Source organism: Carica papaya, chromosome 4 (assembly GCF_054855325.1).
Source record: "Carica papaya isolate Zhongbai chromosome 4, ASM5485532v1, whole genome shotgun sequence".
Taxonomy (NCBI): Eukaryota; Viridiplantae; Streptophyta; class Magnoliopsida; order Brassicales; family Caricaceae; genus Carica; species Carica papaya.
The window spans coordinates 4,928,062-4,942,026 of NC_142312.1; the positions used below are offsets into that span (position 1 = coordinate 4,928,062).

At 35.0% G+C, this 13,965-nt stretch overlaps 1 protein-coding gene across 1 annotated transcript; it reads right to left on the minus strand.

The window, feature by feature from the left end:
* Positions 1–1,252: 1,252 nt before the first annotated feature.
* Positions 1,253–13,586, minus strand: BSK2 (BR-signaling kinase 2). The gene is made up of 10 exons (XM_088217525.1): positions 13,241–13,586; positions 12,742–12,965; positions 12,107–12,242; positions 11,216–11,349; positions 9,886–9,991; positions 7,715–7,800; positions 6,770–6,958; positions 6,489–6,647; positions 2,785–2,898; positions 1,253–1,960 (listed from the first exon to the last, which is right to left on the minus strand). The coding sequence occupies exons 1-10, from the start codon at positions 13,323–13,325 to the stop codon at positions 1,709–1,711; spliced, it is 1,485 nt and encodes a 494-aa protein (XP_088073651.1). The 5' UTR covers positions 13,326–13,586; the 3' UTR covers positions 1,253–1,708.
* Positions 13,587–13,965: the final 379 nt, after the last annotated feature.

Consider the following 13,965-nt stretch of genomic DNA (forward strand, 5'->3'; position numbering starts at 1 on the left):
ATATTAATTGACTATCATTTATCACCAAACAAACAGGTTTTAGAAAAATTTATATAAAGTATATAATTTAGTTAATACTTAAAAATAATAATAATTATATTGTTAAATTTTTTATAAAAAATTATTTTCAATATTTTAAAAAACAAGCAGAGATCGAACAAGAAGAAAAAGAAGCAGAGCAGTCGTTCTCCCTGTGTGCAGCGTGAATGTAGAAAGGAGAAGAGAAATAGAGTGTTTGTTTAGCATATTTTATGAGAGTATAGTGAAAAAAAAAATTATCTACCTGTCAAATACTACTGATTTGATAGTTTTTAAAATTCGTCACAAATTTATCAGTCAGATACTGTCTGCTACCATCTCATCATATTAAAATTTGAAACAAACAGAATTTTATCACATCTGTAAAATAACATATATTAATTGACTATCATTTATCACCAAACAAACAGGTTTTAGAAAAATTTATATAAAGTATATAATTTAGTTAATATTTAAAAATAATAATAATTATATTGTTAAATTTTTTATAAAAAATTATTTTCAATATTTTAAAAAATAATTATCTAATTATGTGTCTTAAACAAAATATTTAAATTAAGTTGATTTTTTATTACTTAAAGTTGTCCAAAATCAATTTATATAACAAGTTATTAATAATGTTAGTATATACTTAAATTAAGATACATATAGGTTTCCGATGTGGGATTTGCACTGCACTTAAAAAGAACTATCAAACTATGTTCCTCTTTGACTGTGGTAATAACATATGGCAAGTTAGCTGCCTGGTTTCTAAGATCTTGGTGCCCAAATGTTTGCTTTCTTCCTTACTAAAAAGGATTTTTCTGAAGTAAAAATGAAAGTTACACTTTAAAGGGTCGTGTTAATTTGAATCTGAGAGAATGCCATGGCATTGCTTAGATCGAAGCCATGGAACATATGACATCGTGCAGAAGTGAATTAGTCTTTTTCAAATTTAATATATATTGGAATTGGAAATTTTTTCTTTTATCTTTAAAAAGAGAACATCATTTGTCCCAAGTAAAATGCTTTTTTTACCTGACAAATTTTGGATAAGATAATATTTAAACTCAGACCATAACAAGGCAATTTGTGAAAGTATGTAAGATTGAAGATTTGACAAAAGTCCAAAGTTAAAAGTGGCTTCAGTACTATCTTACACTGTTAGAACTTGTAGTCTTTATACCGGTAAATCTTGTTAGAAGAGGCAATAAAATTTAATTCAGAATGAAGATTAGCACCACCATAACTTTTATCTTCCATTACAGGTCCACCAGAAGCAATGTCAACCCCAAAGGAAACTTGGGCAAACCTCTCATGCTTTCTATAAACCCAAGACGCTGCAATCTGCAAATCTACCGATAAATTTCTCTTCGATTCCTCTCAAGTGACAAGTTTTCCCACAGAATACCCAGCAAAACCGTATATAATTTCTACAACAGGAGAAACCACATGAATGGGTTAAATACAAAAATGTGGTTATAACCTTACTTATTTTTGCCTTTCGGAACACGTTTTACATGCTTCTGATATTCAGCCAAGCATAGTATTCAGCTGAATTTTCTAAACTCCAGTTACAACTCTTCTCTTCTTCCTACTACTGCACTTTGTACTCTAGTCACCATTTATGCATCTGTGATACTGATTAACAAGTATTACCTTGCAACTTTTTACCTTGGGGTTTCGAAATCTAGCTGCGCCAGCTATTCTGCTTCTTGGCTTCAAAGGCCGCCCCATCATTAAGCATGTCTTGAGCATCAGTTTCCATTCCAAGCTTCGAGAGTGCAAGGGCCTGCAGGTAGAATGCAGTTGGCCACTCTGGTATACACACTTGAGCCTGCATGGCATCCCTCAATGCAAGTTCAGCTTGGCCATTCATCAAATATGAGAAAGCTCTTCTGGCAAATACTGTTGCCGAGGGGACAGACATCGTGACAACCAACTGTTTCAGAAGAAAAATCCATGAAATTCTGACAATCAATAACTTGCAAAAATGCTTAACAAGCAGAATAAGAGCTAAAAGAGAAACAGCCATGCACTGCAAATTGTTGGAAAATAATATGATATCTTACAAGTTGATTTATGAGAACATATAGGAACTCAGAATTTGAAAGAACTCGATAAATGCTGGTATCAGTTCATTCTAGCATATCTAAGGGGGTAAAACATTAATGCAGCAAATAGGAACATCCTATCACTCATAGATAAAGCCCTTGCACTAATTCTATTCTCAATATGGCTTTTGATTTGTCTTATTTTATTTGGGATAGACATTCAGAAAGAGAGAACCGTTTTCCGGAAGTAACATGACATCAAAACCACTTTTCGGCAGTAAAATGATGTCACTCATAGCATTGGAGGAACAAACATTATGCTCTATTGGAACATGCAAGTGACATCTAGAGCTCATGCCCAAACATTTTTCAAGGGAAAGAACAAAGAACCCATCCCCGAAAACTCCAAAAAGTGCAGATTAAAATTTAATCCCCTTAATCCTTGCAAAGAAAAAGAAAGACTTCTAAATCCCTTGAGTTATGCAAGCCCATAAATGAAATTAATGTTAAGATAATCTAACTAATCAAACTTAATGTTGGAAATAAGTTCTAGCAAATGTTTAAATAATATAAACAAAGCCATAAGCATTTGGACTGATTACTATTCAAAACGCAAGTGCGTAGTTGGCAGAATTACCATAAAAAATCCAGGAGAAGATCACTATCTAATTTTGGATTAACCATGACAGGAATAGGATAAGGGTTTAAGTACCTTTGAATAATATTCAATTGCACTCTTGTAATCTTTGTCCCTGAATGCAATATCCCCAAATTTTTTTGTGTTCAACATATCTTGCACTTGTTGTGTCCATTCTTGAAATGAAAGCTACATGTAGATCTCAAATAATTTACAATTAGATCAGGTAACAAGTCAGAGAGAATAAGGAGAAAGATCAATGGAAGCAGGAATACACTGATTCCCCAAAGAACATCTGTTTTAAGGAAATCATTTAAGACATAGTTAATCATTCCTAAAGAAACTAAATATCTTAATAGTACATAAACGTTATAATTATATAAATATCTCTTGTTATTGAAATATGTCAATTTTAATATCTTCTTATTTGGCATCATTTTACTCTCTTTAGTAAAAACTCAGTGTCAAGTTTTGAAATGGTGAAGTAGAAACAATATCAAAGTTAGGACTTGTGTTCCTAACAATTAAACTTGCAAAACTTGGAATTTTCGTAAGAAAAATAAGAATATATCCAAAATCAAGGATTCTGAAGATATAGTCAAACAATTAGGTATGACAAAATTCATAAAAGAAAGAATAGCAAAACTTTTCTCACTACTGTTAGGAGCCAAAGAAATTTTTGAGATAGTAAAATCAGGTAGCGCCTCTTTTGTCTTAAAATTAATGAGAGTATCCTTGTTTTTCAGACATAATAACATCATTGCTTACAACTAAATCGGAAACCCATAACTAGATGACTCAATTTGTCTAATAGAAAATACATCTTCACAATCTCCTCAATTGTCTTCTCTATTAACTTGCTATCATTAGTTGAATGGTCAATGGTGATTTCCTCCATTACCTTAGTTACTAACTTGCTCTCATGAGTCGGATCAACAATGTTAATGACATCGTCTTGCTCCATAGAAAGAGATAGATTGATCGGGGCATATGATTGTCAACACATCACTGTAATCCTCTACGGTGACATAGTCTAATTCTTACACCAACTTTTAGATTCTCTTTTATTTTTTTTGAAAATACAACTATTCAAGAATTAAGATCTCTCTAATATGTGACTACCTCGTCCAATCACTTAATAATTTAAATATACAAACAATTAGCTCAAAATCCTTTTTCATCTGTGTATCATCATAAGGAATATCTAATGCAATTATTCTAGTTAGCTCACATATGCAATAAGCACCTTCAAGTCTTACACTGATATTTGAGTGCTTAAGAAGTTGATCACTGATGAGAACTTTTAATAATGGTTGAAGCGCATCTCACATTGACTCAAATGGCCCTTGATATTCTTTTGAGAAACGGTACTTAACTTGGTCCAAAAGACGAAGAAGTTCATTAGTAGAGCAAAGAAGGTTAGTAAGCATATGACCAATATCCATAAGCCATCATTCAAGCCTTTTACAATATGATGCCAGAAGACTACTAGCTTTACCTTCATTTTTTCTTTCATCGATCCCACTTGAAGACTTAACATACATCTAAACCAAATAACTTCTGATGGAAGCAGGAATAGATATTAACTCATTTGTCCAAATTACAACCCACCAGAACAATTGAGTATAGAACATGAATTCAATCAAACTTACTTCAAAAAGTAAGAGAGCACATCCAAAAACCTTAGGCATACCAGTTTGAAAATGTTGAGAACCAGCTTGGCGGTGATGGGAGAGGAAAAATCAAATCAGATTAGGTCAAACATATTCAAAAAGACAATAGAAGTCTTTAGAATTCCGAAACCCATGTGCATTGGTCAACGGTGGGAATCATGTTTGCTTTCCAGTAAGTTTTCGACGTCGACTTTTCAGCAAAGGATTCATTTGGAGGTGTTGGTCACAAATCTAGTGTCAGTGTTATTCATGGTGGTCACGAATGAGGTGATTTCACTATTACAGCAATGTACGATGGTTGTCTGACAACTTTGGAGGCTAAGATCTAGTGGAGGCACTGATCAAATCCTTCTGTATCCAATGGAATGGGTTGTGTTGACCATCCTTAGGTGGGAAGAGATCAATTGAAGCCAAGGGTTGTTGGGATTTAGGCTTTCCTTTTGGTTTATGAAGAAGAACGAGAAACCAGGGTTTTATGCAAGAAGCAAAGGCTACATTCTCGGAAGGAGGATAAGTAAATTAAGGCAATGTGATGAACCAAATATTATTCTGATACTAATCAATATAAAACAAAAAGAGCTTGAACACAATACTTAGAGAAAATTTACTAAAACCAAAAACTAGATATCTTGCATCTCGATAACTCAATATTTGACTAACAATCATCTGAATAGCCCACCTAATAATTAAGCCAGAGCATCCTATTTACAATTACATAAATCTATCTTATTATTGAGATATGTCAATTTAGTATATTCTTGTTTGGCATCACTTTAATCTTAGTGTTGTGCCACGCATGGCATCGAGGCATAACCCAATCAGAACTACAAGGCAGCCCATAGTAAAGACTCAGGCATGACGTGATCCAGCATTTCCTGGGCATAACCAAACTCACGTGTCACATCTAGGGCACAACCAAAGGCATGGTCTAACTTCTGAAGTACATTTGGCTTCGACTATCTTAGGCATCAGAAATCTATTAAAGAAAGTAGCTTATAAATAAATGTCCACCAAATGAAATATAAACATTTTAAAAAAATAACTACTGACTTTCTTGTCATATTGAGTCCCTCAAGCACAAAATGCAAAGGAACAAAAAAGAAAAAAAAAATTCTCACATGCCGTTCTTGTACTATCCTATTTTGTATTGTATTACCACCAAACAACACTGAAAAGAATAAAGATATCGGGTCAGAAGTTTTGACCCTCCAAATCAATTTACATTGGAAGATTGCTCCAGTGCTTGTCCCAGGTGCATAAGACCCTCAGATGGATTTGGATAAACCATGTTGGAAATTTAATCAAAAAATAATTTTTTGGTCAAGTCGTACTACAATCATTGACGGCTAGTGGCATTATTATTGAACACTTCCTAGGAGAACTGTTTGGAGGGTCAAAGCTTCTCATAGAATTACCTTCTTTTCTTGGGAGGCGGCGCGTGGATGCATCCTCACTACTGATAATTTGATCAAGAGTGGGAAAGACCATTGTGAATGGATGCTATTCATGCAAAACAGCAGCAGAATCAATCAACCACCTTCTCTTGTGGTGTTTTGCTTATAGCCTCTTGGGGCTGAACAGGGTCATGGCTGATTTGGTAAAAGAAGAGATTTGGGTTGGAAGGGCATTCATGTGGATAAGAATTGTAACAAGAATCTTAGTCTTATCCCTTTGGCTACCCTATAGGTAATATGGAAAGAAAGGAATAGAAAAACTTTTGAGGACATAAAAGGTCTTTTGATGGATTGAAAAATTCTTGGTTTAGATCTATCTTTTTTTTATTCAGGTTATCCCCTCTATTCTTGCAAAGATTTATTGGACTTGATTGACTTGCTGAATAGACTTGTAAAGCTTTTGTATACGGGTTGCATCCTCTTAGTCCTTTTAGTACCATACTTTATATTTCAAAAAAAAAAGGAAAGACAAAAGATATATCTACCAAGAAGGGACTAAAAGCCTTAAGCTACTCAAGAGACAATCATCTAGTTGTCCAGCAGGCCAACCCATCAATTTGCAAATCAACACCTCCAAGTTGAAGAGATATAGATTTTCTAGGTGATTACCAGCAGCTTTGACACCATAGTAATAGTGAACAGTTAAGTATACCTCATTCTCTGCACCCTCATCATCTTTATAACCCATCTTAAGCAAAATGTCATGAACAGCAGTGAGATCCATCTTTGCACAGGCTTTTCCAAGGGGAGAAAGCATTGTGGGCGGGACTACTGTATTTTTAGGCAAACCCATCAAAACAGAGGATGCCAGCTAAACAAACAGACAGCAGAAAGCATTAGCTTAACCTGACATAAACAAAAAATTCACAGGAAAAGGTAAATCATTAAGAGAGCTTAGCATTTTCATGGTTAAATGATAGCATCAAGAGTCACCTCTTTCTGTTTCGGCAGAGGTGCAACTGCATTGAGAAGAAACTTTGTGTCAGGTCGATCCCGAGCCTCTGACTGAAGACATTTGGAAGCTAGTTCAACCAACTTGGTAGCATCTTCATTAGCATACTGTCCTTCCAATGATGAATCCATTAATAGCAGGACATTTTTCCCTCTTATTAGATCAAGAGCCTGAAGATAGTATCACCCATTAAGACAATATTTGGTCGGAAGGCCAGAAAGCAATGAGCATGCAGTTTAGATCTAGTGTCATTAAGACATTGTGTTTATTGTCGACAGCTTTAAAGTATTCTTAAGCAGGCCATGAAGCCAATGAAGATTAGAAAGTGATATTCCTGAAGTATTACAAGGCTTAAGCAAGGATTAGTCCCATTTCTTTTTGTGTTGGCCCACCCCCGGGGAGTGAAAACATTCAGAAGACACTGAAACCATATAGAAGCTTCACATCCCGGGAACAGTTTCACATGTAATACAGCATCTACACCCATGCAGCACAGATAATGTGATGCATAGTTTTAATGATGTAACATTATGGTTCATGAATTTCAGTGAACAAAAAATCTTTTCGCAACATATCAGGAACAATTTTAAGGTTGGTTTTGATTCAATTCTCATTTAGTTCCTGCCTGATTCCTAACTATGGTCTTCATACTAGTCTTGACACATAGAACTAGGACATGGCTTATATGTTTAATCTCACCCCTATCCCCAATTTGAATTCCTAGGAATAGGAATTATATAAATCAAAATGGGAATTATCGCCTACAAGGACTTTATATGTGGGGGAGGGGTGAAACCGAACATAAAACAGGTTTTATATTTACATGTTAGGAGTAATATGGAAATTAGAAATGGAAATTAAGTGGGAATGGAATTGGAATTAAACCAGAGGCAGCATAGAAATTTAGATAATTTAAGGAAACATACATGGCTTGGAGGAATATGCTTCCCACTCAACAGATCCAAAAGAACTGTACCGTAACTGTAGATCACACTCTCAGGGATGACTCTGCCTGCAGATATTAAAAATAATCAAAATCAATGTATACAGGTTCTCTTTGACCACAATCAACTATATTGCCTGCATTATCAAAAATTAGTGTTGCACTAGCAACAGCCTATGTTAATCTAAAATTGAATTTAAACTATAAATAGCTCTTAGATAGATTGTCAATGTGTTATATACAAGACAAATGTAACTCCAGCTAAAAGCTCATGTACATGTTCTTAGGTCAATACACCAGTTCATGCAACATTTTAGTGAGGAAGCAGAAATTTAGGAAGATAATTACTTTCCCCAGTTCTCTCCAATCTAAAACTGATATATTGAGATTCTATTCCATGTTCCTGTTGAAAAAAATCTGCCTGTAGATTTAACAAAAGAATTTCATATGCTAACCATAAATAACTACATGTAGTTTCCATCTACCAATTTGCTAGAAACTCCTGGATGACTTATAGCAATTATTGATAGATTACAACCAGATGTAATTCGCTATGGGATACGCAGACAATGAAAGACTTTATGGTCAGACTAAACTTTAACTTTAAAGACCAAGCACTTAAAGCAGCATATATAGTTCTCTTTTGGATACCATCATCATATGAAAGACCTCAGCGTCAAAAATAATCCCAACAGGTTAACAGATATGCACAAAGGCATTCATCATCTGCTGTCCAGAGCACCAATTCTGAAGAATCCAAAAGCAGATAAATTATTCCCAAAGTATAAGCTGATAAGAAAACACTTTATGTATTCCAACGTGCTGCAAGCACATTATCTAGCTCAGAAGGTAGACATGAAACATGAACAGGCTTTGCATAGTGCTCCGCTTGGACAATAGATGGGTGAAAAACTTTAAGAAAGAAAAACAGATGGGTGGAAATAGAGTGGGGGCGAGGTTCTTATAATTTAAGGACCTCAAGCTTTGTGATGGGTTTAATCCATCATCAACTTTAGCTAGACTGCCATTTAGCCGGTAACTAATACTTAGCTAACACCAAGAGTACATGGTAATACCTAGTGTTGCCCATGCTTACCTAGATAGGAAAAAGTGCTATCAGTGACCTAAAGGCACGTCCCTACCTAATGCTATCTGATCACCCAAGTAGTACCCAATGCTTCATGACCACTCAAGTAGTACAGATTGCTATTTTTTTTTTTTATATAGAAAAAGAAATACTAGTAAGAAAAGGAGAAGGAAGAGAAGCACAAAAGAAGGAGGATAAGAAATCCTCATATAAAGAAAAAAGAACAAAGCAAAAAAAGAGAAAATTAACTATTCTCAGGATCTAATAGCTAGCCAATCTATATGTAAAGCAGACAAAGATAAGTTTGAACTGCCCCTGTGCCTCTGACCAAAGGAAGTTAAGAAAGTCAACTTTGTCCGATGGATCATAAATGTTGAACAGTACTCCCTAAAATTCTAGCATTTCTTTCAAGCAAATTACTTTTTTTTTTACAACAAAAGGGAGTAGAATATAAATAAGACAGTAACAGGGTACAACTCATAGACAAAATATCAATAAGATCCCCAAGATTCAGGAAAGAATAGAAAAGATGACTCTTAATTGAAAAAGACCCAGAATTTTAATTACAAATCTTAAACTTGTCAAAAAGTAGTTTCTATGCCTTCAAAAGTTCTATTTTTTTTCCCGTCAAATCACACAGAAGGTAGCCAAGGGGATAAGAGATAGGGCCTTTTTTGTGACGCTTATCACCACAGATGCCTCTCGAAGCACATATCTCGTCCTCTATAGAACCAGCCATCACCCAACACCTCCCCTGAAAAAGATCATATGTCATAGTCCAGAGACGAAAGAAAGGGGACACCAAGGAAGAAGATGATTGCCTGACTCTGCCTCTCTTTTGCAAAAATAACACCAGTTCACTGTAATTTTAATCAGGTTGTCCATGGTAAGTATGCTTTCCCTCATCACTTCCTAGAGCACAAAAAGCCATTCTAGAGGAGGAATTAATCTCCTAAGTTTGTTTTTCTACTGATGTCTTAAGATAGTTTAGAAAGCCATATACAAAAAAAGACATAAAAGCCACTTAAAGTTTGCAAAAAGGATATAAATCGAAAATGCTTCTTTACCTGTCCGCAAAAACTCAGGCGGGGTATATGCTAAGTTTGTACTGTAGCTTTTTCCATCTCGGCTATTTTTCATAAGGCCAAAACTTGATAAACACGGATCACCATCCTGAAACATGGAAAAGCTAGGACAGAATCTCAGAACAAATTCATAACATAAAATAGACAATAGAAAAACAGAAACTCTTTCGAGTGAGAGACGGGCACTCTAGGAGATCAGCTAATGGACTGTCAAAACTGGCAGTCCTGTCCACCAACCATAGCACTCAATATATTCATTTCTCAATGTGAAAAAGAAAATATGAAACAATTATAAAGAATAATTGAACACAACCACAGAGGATCCTAACTTACTAACACAAGGATCAATTGATAATAGAAACTATGTCTCATCAGATAACTAAAGAAAAAATTGAAAAATAAGTCCGAAACAAGCAACCAGTGAATGCAGATATAATTTAGAAGCAAACATTGGACAATTCATGAACAAGCTCCAGAGTTTGCTATTTGAACGTGCATCAACATCCTAATATACCAACTGTTAGGGATTCTAAACATCTAAACAATCATTTCATTTGCCAAAGTATATCAAAGAAGGAAAAAAGAATCTCTTGTTCAGAATTAAGACTTCTAGTTTTAGGTGTTCGGGTTTTTTCAGGTGTTTATGGGTATCTTATATCCCAAGCGTCAGAGTTTACTATCTGAATGTACATCAGCATCCTAATATACCAACTGTTAAGATCCTAAACACCTAAACAATTACTTCATTTGCGAAGGAATACCAAAGAATGAAGAAAGAATCTGTTGTCAGAATTAACACTTCTAGCTTTAGGTCTGTATCTTGGCAGTATGCATGGGAATAAATTCTGTTAAGGATAATGTAGTTGTTTAACTCGACTAAGTCCACGAAAGTCTAGGAAAATAAGAATAGGCAATTGTAGCAGTCACTACATTCTGCCAAGAATTGAAAACTTTTCTTATATTAGGAAGTAGGAACAGCAGTTACCATATTCTGCCACAAACAGGAACTGTTCCTATCGTTGCTTTTTTTTTAAATAAAAAGTATGAAAAGTATTATTATATACATTCCTACTTCTGATCCGTGAATGTTATTCAAGAAAATTGTTAAAGTACTGAGTACTTATTTCCTCATGACAAAGTAAGGTTCTTTCTTAATAGGTCCTGATTCCACTAGAATAGGTAAAGACATGAAAACTCATAAACACTTAAAAATTTATACAGATTCTATGTAACCTCTAACTAGATCTATTGATAGTGGACATATCAACAACTCATATGAAACCATCAACTTCTAGTAATTCTGAATGCTTACCTCATTGAAAAGAACTCTATATGCATTCAGATCATGATAGATCTTCCAGTTTTCTGAATTGCAATGATCAAGGGCCAGTGCAATATTGTATGCGACTCTAACACGCATTTCCCAGGGAAGTGGCTGTTTTTCCCCTATAAGTCAACGAATGTATTAATTAATTGCAAAATTTTCATGGATAAAAGTTAATACACATATATGAAACAAGCAACATAATCAATCACAAGACACAAGAAAAAAAAAGACACAAAATCAGCCTCTAGAGAGAGAAATCCACACGCAAATATCATGATAAATTTGACAGGAAGAGCTGCAGAAAATAGAGAAATAAAGAGGGGATCAAAGAGCCTAATTCCCTCAAAATTGCTACCACAATAGTGATAAAAGTACAGTCTATTATCTTGATAACATGGACAGGCATATGGGGAAACGAAAGGGGGATCAGAGCCCAGTCCTCACAATTGCTATCAAAATAATAATGTACATCATCTCCACCAGCAAGAAACTATTCTTCAATCTGGAAGAAATAGTTGGTCCATTAGATATTAATAGAAGCATCATTTAGACTGTTATGAAAATAAATGGCACAAAAATTTTGAAATTGTTTAAAAAAGTGCCCAAATTTAACTTGCTTACAGTAACATAGATGTAAAGCAGATAAGAAATAGCGAGGTCAGTATCTCAATATAACTTCTTTGATAGTTCTGTCTAAGAAAAATTTATCCCATAGTTTGTCCAAGGTGCAACAAACTCAGATCCTTGGAAAGCTTATGATTCTAACAGCATACATCCGAAATGGTGGCAACAGTACTAAATAAATCTACATAAAATCAAATGATGATTATAGGAAAGCAAAAAAAGAAAAAGAAACGGCAAAGAGAAGAGTGGTACAATGAAAGAGATGCTTCGAAAGAGTATCATTGGACATGTACTCAGCCACCAGAAGTCTCTCTTCTCCTTCAGCACAGCAACCAATCAGATTCACCAATCTCTGGTGCCTCAGCTTTCCAACTCCGGCTGCCTCTGCCTAAGAAACCATCAAATTAGCAGCCATCAAGCTCCGTACTGAATTTCCAAACTATCATAAGCTCAATGAGATTTTCAAGATGACAAAGGGATAATTTCTTTTCCAAGACCAAAAAAGTACCAATGACATTTTCAAAACGGCGGGAAACCAAAATCCAGCAGTTCTCTTTCTCAGCATAAAGTGGGGAAAAAAAACAGATTAAATACAATTGGTACCAGCTAAGACTTGTCCCTTAAACATCGGATAAAAATAATTTCTTTTTTTGAAAAAATAAAAAAAGTACACAAGCTAACGACCTTTTAGAATCATCAAGAGAAACTGAAAAAGCCCAATCCCTGTCAAGTCTCCTAGAAAATAAAGAAGCAAGAAAAAAGAACAAAAAGAAAGAATTATTATATTCTTAGAATTGCATGTGCTGAAATCACTGATCTTCCAATCAAAATCGTCTCTTTCATTTTCTCATAAACCAAACAGAATAGTTGACTTTTCTTGCCCTTACCACAAACTGCTGAGCATCAGGCCAAGATTGCTTAGAGAAGCGTTTGATGGCAACCAAGCGATTATTATCAAGCTTCCCTCTGTAAACGACATTGGGGCCTTTCTCTCCACTCTCTGAGACAATGTACTCTGAGCTAAACCCATTAGTTGCCTTCCTTAGTTCGTTAAGACCAAACTCTTTGAATGCTGGCACTTGGTTCTCTTGATCACCCTCTTCTTCATTTGCTGCCAAAGAGAAGAAACCCACGAATGGTTAACAAAATCCACCAATAAACAAACCCATTTTAAGAGGGAAAAAAACAGGCCAAAACAAATGACATAAATACAGACATACGCGATCCACATTAACCCAAAAAATGCAAAACCCACAAAAGTTAAACAAACTCCAATGAGAAAAGGAAGAGAAACACGCAGAAAAGCAAGCAAAAGTGTATACTACATACTTACATAGGTGCAGATAACAGAGTTTGAAAAGAAAAAAAAAAGAACGAGAGAAAAACCTGATTCAGGTTTATTGACAGGGGGAAGCGAAGAGGGGTCGTCCGGTGAGGAGAGATGGGCAGTTTTGGACTGAAAGCAACCCATGATAAACTCTATCTGCCAGTATCTTACATAGAAAGGAGAAGCAGTTCTGTTTGAGGCTGAGTTCGTAGGGGACACGAGTATATTTACACGGTAGAGGACCCAGCTGCGAAATAAGTGAAAATGTGGCGTTTACGAAAGGATGAGAGAGTGAGAAAGTAAGATTAAGAATGGCGTGGGTATTTGTTGGAGTTGGGGAAGCAGAGGGAACTTAAAAAGACTTTCTTCCAGGGGGAAGAGAGAGAAGACAGAGACACAGTAAATTTGTGAAAAGCGACAGGGAGAGAGAGAAAGGAGGGAGACTCGCTTCACATGATGAGTCTATCATGGGACACGTGCTCCTGTCTTGGAGACTTGAGGGTATTTTAATAAATTCACATTTCTAGGTCTGAGTCTATAAGAATTATTGGATGCTGAAATGGGTCGGGTTGGCATTCGGACCGGATTGGGCTCTGATAAGATATTATATGGATATAATTATTTTTTAAATACTGGTTTCTGTGGCAATTATAAATTCATATTTTTCAATTATAATATGTGTTTAATAAATTATTAATGTAGTTGAAACATATACTATTGGAATTTTTTAATCATATTTTACTGTAATTTTTTATTTTTTATTATAAATATTTTATTCATATAT